General features: G+C 42.1%; 1 protein-coding gene across 1 annotated transcript in view; it reads left to right on the top strand.

Moving 5' to 3' along the window:
- Positions 1–1,514: 1,514 nt before the first annotated feature.
- Tmem232 (transmembrane protein 232) overlaps positions 1,515–6,208 on the top strand; it is a 218,003-nt gene continuing 213,309 nt past the window's right edge. The window contains exon 1 of the mRNA XM_032899639.1: positions 1,515–1,564. Within this exon, the coding sequence (XP_032755530.1) occupies positions 1,548–1,564 (17 nt within the window). The 5' untranslated portion in view covers positions 1,515–1,547. The remainder of the gene's footprint in view (positions 1,565–6,208) is intronic.

The raw sequence follows: 6,208 nt of genomic DNA, 5'->3' as shown, positions 1-6,208 counted from the left end.
CAGGTGAAATTCCTCATGTGATTCAGACAAAAATCTGTATATAAATCTATCCTAAAAAGCAAATAATCCCAATTTTATGAATTCACCGTTCAATCAGTACCTGCCCCCAACAAGTAGGTAGCTTCCATTCTTGCGCTCTCTGACTCAGGGCAGCCATCTTGTTTCTTTTCACACCGGGGGACCTCAGAGCTCTCTCTCTCTCTCTCTCTCTCTGTCTCTGGTTCAAGGTTCCCAGCTTGAGTCAACAAGTGACTCAACTCTACCCCTCTAGTCAAACTTTCTAACTAGATTTCTAACTAAAGGCTAAGAATCTTACATTTCTAGCGGATTCTTGCCTGCCACGTTGGACGTCATCTGTTGTGTGAAATAGTAAAAAAAACTCCACCATGCTACCACCGTTAGCAAGGCACCAGACTCACCAGACTTCCCTCATCTTGTGGAGACTCTCTGACCTGGCGCTCCGAAATCTCTCCACCTGACTCACTAAGTTCCCCTGGTGGGTTGCCGCCGTGTGAGTCCCGTGCATGCAAATTCACATGGCTAGCTGGGATGTACTTCTCACAAATCCACTCTCTGTCACTGTATCTTTCTCTCTGGAACCCAGCTAAGTTGCCCTGTGAAGGAAAACACACAAACTTAGTTTATAATCAACAGGTAACACAATCACTGGGTGCACATCCTAACTCATAAGCCATTCTAAGTTAAATATGGAGGCCTCTCGTTTGCTACACCTTCCTCCAAGCTCTCCCCATCCAAACGCCCTGAGTCAGAAACTTTGACTGTGGGTTAGTAACCCAGTCCCTCCATTCGAAGCCCTCACTATCTACTGGAGGTGGACTCTTGAAGTTCTCTCTTCCCACTGTTGGGCATTTTGGCTAAGGTCACCTCCATTTAGTCCTAAGAGTCTCTCGCCTCCTGGGTCTCTGGGACTTTCTAGAGGGTCCCCCACTTCCAACCCCCAGAGGCTGCATATTTCCATTGATTCTCCCGGCCCTCTGGGCGTCTCTCCTGTTCCCCCAGTCCATACCTGATCCTGTTCCCCATTTCTCCTCCCTCTCTCCTCTCTCACCCAGGTCCCTCCCTCCTTCTGCCTCCCATGACTATTTTGTTCTCCCTTCTAAGTGGGATGGAAGCATCCCCACTTGGGCCTACCTGCTTGTTAAATCAAAACCCATTTTTAATAAGGGTTCTTAATCACTTTAACATCTCTTGTAGCCTACCACCAGAGGTAGAAAGGAAAGGTTAATAGGGCAAGGCAGGATCTGGACCTGCTTAGAAATAGTTCTTTGGAGCAAACCCAATCAGCATTGTCAGGAAGCCAGCCGTTCAGTTCACACAAATCAGCAGAGCCAGCTCGAGCCACTCACAAACTCTCTTCACAAATCAGCAATGGCAGGTTGCCCCAGAAGCCACCAGAACACTACCAGAAATTCCTTAGAATGCGTCTCTCTATGAGGTCATGACAAACCATGACTAGCAACAAACGTCAAGGTGAGCCAGTGCCATACAGTAGAGTCAGCAGAGACTAACGCCAGCAAAGCCCAGTGATGGCCAGCAAAAAAGGGTAAGGCACACCGATACCACACCGATACCACACAGCGCCACCCACCGATACCACACAGCGCCACCCACCGATACCACACAGCGTCACCCACTGATACCACACAGCGCCACCCACCGATACCACACAGCGCCACCCACTGATACCACACAGCGTCACCCACTGATACCACACAGTGTTGCCCGCCGTCTCCTGGGTTATATTTATACACTTTCTAAACATCACGTGTTCTCTCAAAGTGTCCACTCTAGGAAAACATCACATGCCCTTTTACCAGGCTGCTGCTTCCAGAAAAACACACGTGTCTGTTCTCAGCTGAACATCCTCTCATATGAAGTTTCCAGAAAAACTTCACATGACTCAGCCAAGTCTCCAAAGAAACCAGGAATTTCCACTTCATATCCCCTTTTCTGTTTAAAAAACTGTCCTTTTATCTAACAATATCAACTCATACACAATAGAAACAGTGGTAAGAATCAAAGCTAGAACTTTATATCACACCTTAAACAAATAGCTTACGTACAATGTAGGTAAACAATATTCTAACAAAAACAGCCTTAAATTTCTGTCACTACATAATTAGGCAAAACAACCTTAAGTTCCTACCAATATACAGTAATTAAGAAAAACAATCTACCATCCTAGGTGATAACAGCCACATCACAGCAAACGACCCAAACCATCCACCCCAGTGTAAGGGATCAGGACAGTCATCTTCTTATGTAATTGCTTCCTGATGAACCGGAACAAAGAATTCCTGTTTGGGGCCTGAGGGGAAAAATAGTTAGAAAAGAAAGAAAAAGCTAGTTATCGAGTTTATTGTCCAGTTTTTCATTATTTAGCGTGTCAGACTTGTCTGTCCAGTCACTGTGTTAACCTGTCTAGAATCTGTGTTGTCTGTTCATTTTATGTATTGCCTGTCAAGTCTCTGTGCGATTGACAACTTGGGCTAGCCCCTTTGAAGGTGATTTCCATTCCTATCCTGGAGAGATCAGTAACAGGGACAGTCTGTGAGAGTGAATCACCTGGGCCGTTTGCTTTGTGAAGACATTCATGTTTCTGCTGATAAGAGTTTCTCCCTGGCCAGAGCTAATCTTTGTAACTTTTGTTGGTAACCATGTGTGTGTGTGTGTGTGTGTATTTATTTACTTTATGTATATGAGCATACTGTGGCTGTCTTCAGACACCAGAAGAGGGCGTCAGATCCCATTACAGATGGTTGTGAGCCACCATGTGGTTGCTAGGAACAGAACTCAGAACCTCTGGAAGAGCAGTTGGTGCTCTTAACCGCTGAACCATCTCTCCAGCCCCTGGCAACCATTCATTCCCTGTAGATACATGAGCATAACCATGTCCCCATCTTGAGACGATTACAGTTTCCATTCTAACGTCAACACAGCTCTATAGTATGTTGGTTGGCCAATTCCTCAGTTTTTTGATAACCCAGTGTCTCTCAGCTGCTGCTGTTCCTCTTTCACCAACCTTAAGGAAACAGAGTCAACAATGCTTTATTTAGTCTGTTCCTCGGGGGTTTTACTCTCCCCTTTTGTTTAATAGGCATCTCTTTTAAGATACGATTGGCTCTCCTATAACCGCATGTTCTGTGGGATTGTGTTATACCAATAACATGCTTTATATTGTAATATGTGAAGAATTGCTTCATCTTATTGGATGCAAATGTGGGAACATTGCCAGGTTTAACTTGTGCAGGAATCCCCATAATTGTCATTATTTCCAATTAATGTGTAATTACACAATCAGCCTTTTTGGGACTAAAAGCAGTAGCCCATAGAAACCCTGAGCGCATGTTAGTGGTATGGTGTATGTACCTCGGCTTTTCAAATCCTGCAAGACAGAAAACATCCTTCTGCCAGATGTCACTTCTTTTGGTATCCCCAGGGTTACTGCCAGCAAGTAAAGGAGTTCGGTTGTACAGAGAATACATAGGATATTTTTAATCATTTCTTTGCTTGTTGCCAAGTGATGGAAAAATTTCCCGTTAACATGATCTTTCTCATGAAATTGTGAGGCTTTCAACACATTTCCTTTTAGTAATTGGTCAATTTCCTCATTTCCTTGAGCTGATAGACTGGGAAAACCTGCATGAGCCTGTATATGAGTCATGTATAATGGATGGTTTCTACTTCTGATGGCCTGTTGCAACTGTATAAACAATAACGTTAATTCTGAGTTATCAGGTACAAATTCAGAAGAGAATCAATGATTATATTAAGAGATTCGAGGTAATCTAATATTGCCACAAGGATTGCATACAATTCTGAGTTTTGAACTGATGTATATGGACTTTTGGTCACCTCGCTTATTTTATCTGCTTTATAACCTGCCACCCCCATCTTGTTTGCATCCATATAGAATGTTGGTGCCTCCGGAACCGGTGTTCTCTTTACTATACCAGGAAGAACCCAATTAGTTCTTTTCATAAACTGTATACATTTGCTTTTTGAATATTTGTTATTGATTTCACCCAAGTAATTACTACAAGGTCTTTGGCAATGTTTATTGATCACCCATAATGACATAACCACAGCGTTTGGCCAGATCTATTTGTGTTAATTGATGTAATATCATTCTACCTCTTATAATTAATTCAGGAATCTTTTCTATATATGTCTTCAATTTTTATTTTGTTTATAAGTTAAGAAAAATCCATTTCATAATGCTATCTTCTCTTTGCATAATAAGTCCAGTAGGAGAATGAATTGAAGGCAAAATGACCAAAATACAAGCAAGTTTGTGATCAATTAAATCCACATATGCATCTTGTAGTCTTTGTTCTACAAGATTTCTTTTTCTGCTTCAGCTGTTAGACATCTTGGGCTGTTTAAAACTGAATCTCCTTGTAATGTTTGAAATAAATTATTTAACTCATTTGTACTCAATACAATTGTACTTAATACAATTGTAGACCTCAGTCAGTTAATATCTCCCACTAAATTTTGAAAATCATTAAGAGTTTCCAACTGGTCCTTAAAAATTTGTACCTTTTGTGACTGACTTCTTTGTTGATTGATTTTATAACCCCAAAACTAAGTGACTCTCCTCTTTGTACTTTGTTTTGGAGCAATCTATAACCCCCAACATGGCAGAATTATTCGTGTTACTTTCAACACATTCTCTAAAATGTCTTCTTCAGAGTCAGCCAACAGACTGTCATCTATATAGCATATAAATGACAGTTTGAGGAAATTGCTTTTGGATTATTTCTAATGATTGTTACACAAAATACTGACATAAAGTTGGACTATTTAACATTCCCTGTGGAAGTACCTTCCGGTAGCATCTCTTTAGTGGATGACTATTATTCAAAGTAGGTACTGAGAAAGCAAACCTTCCCTATCCTGCTCATGCAAGGGTATTGTGAAAAAGTAATCTTTCAAATCAGTTATTACTATAGACCATGATCATGGTATAAAGATGTAAAGGAAGTCCAGGCTGTACATGACCCATTGAATTACCTTACCTACCTCTTAAATCCATTTTCACCCTCTGTTTTCCTGATTTCTTCCTTACAACAAACGCAGGGGAATTCCGTGGGCTGGTAGACTCTTCTGTATGTCGGGCCTCCAGTTTCTCTCGTACCAGTTGTTCAAATGCGTGTGATTTTTCTTTTGTTATGGCCCAGGACTCTTGCCATCCAGGTATGTTTGATAGCCACTCAGGGGCAAGGCTGTTGGTACATCATCAGTGGCCCCTTTTATAAATTTGGACACTCAATCCCTATGATGTCCTGTCTTTAGGTAACCGCACAGCTCGTGGTTGTTCTTGTTCACCCATATCAATACCTTCCCCAGGGGAATCTACCCCATCACCCCTAACTTCCTCATTTGCTGTCTTTGGAATTGCAGGACTTTTAATTTGAGTTCCCCATTGTTCCCCATAAATTTATGGTTACATCAGCCATACAATATTTCAATTTCCCTGCCTGCCCTTTTGGTCCCACATAAGTAATCCATCGGACACTATTGTCTTATTCGTAGTAATTTACCAATTCTGTTTAAGTTGTGTGCAAACCTTCTGAAGTGGCCAATCTGGATCCCACGAATTTTGGGAAATTACATTAACATCAGCTCCTGTATCTACCAAACCTTCTATGTCAACACCATTTCTTCGTACCACTAATGCAGGTCTCTGATCGTTAATCACTGTTTTCCAGGAGACACATTTCCCAACACTCCCAAAAGCCCTTGTTCTTTCTACCGTAGCAGCCTTGGCCTTGATGTAAGGAAACAAGAGCTGTTGAGAAATTCTCTCCCTTGCATCAATTCGCATCCCCCTTTCCACTATGCCATGATTTTTATTTCTTCCTTGCTGTCCCCATCTAATGCACCTGGATGCACAATAAATTCTTAAGAAGTTTATGCACTTCTTCCCAAGATTACTCTCACTGTCCCTGAAGGTAAGGAGCCATACACAGCAGTGGTCTAACTTGTAACATTCAACTTTTGGGGATAACGTAAGAGGCGTAGCCAACTCCAGAGCTGCACTTCCTTCTGTAGCACGTAGAAGACAGAAAACGCTTAGCTTCGATTTTCCTGCCTGCTTGGCATGACCTGGCTGACCAAAGGCAGATGGCTTACATTGTTAGCTGTGGGGCCTTGAGCTGACAGGCCCCTCAGTTTGTTTCCC

This window comes from Rattus rattus, chromosome 4 (assembly GCF_011064425.1).
Source record: "Rattus rattus isolate New Zealand chromosome 4, Rrattus_CSIRO_v1, whole genome shotgun sequence".
Classification (NCBI taxonomy): Eukaryota; Metazoa; Chordata; class Mammalia; order Rodentia; family Muridae; genus Rattus; species Rattus rattus.
This window is presented reverse-complemented; position numbering and strand designations above follow the sequence as displayed.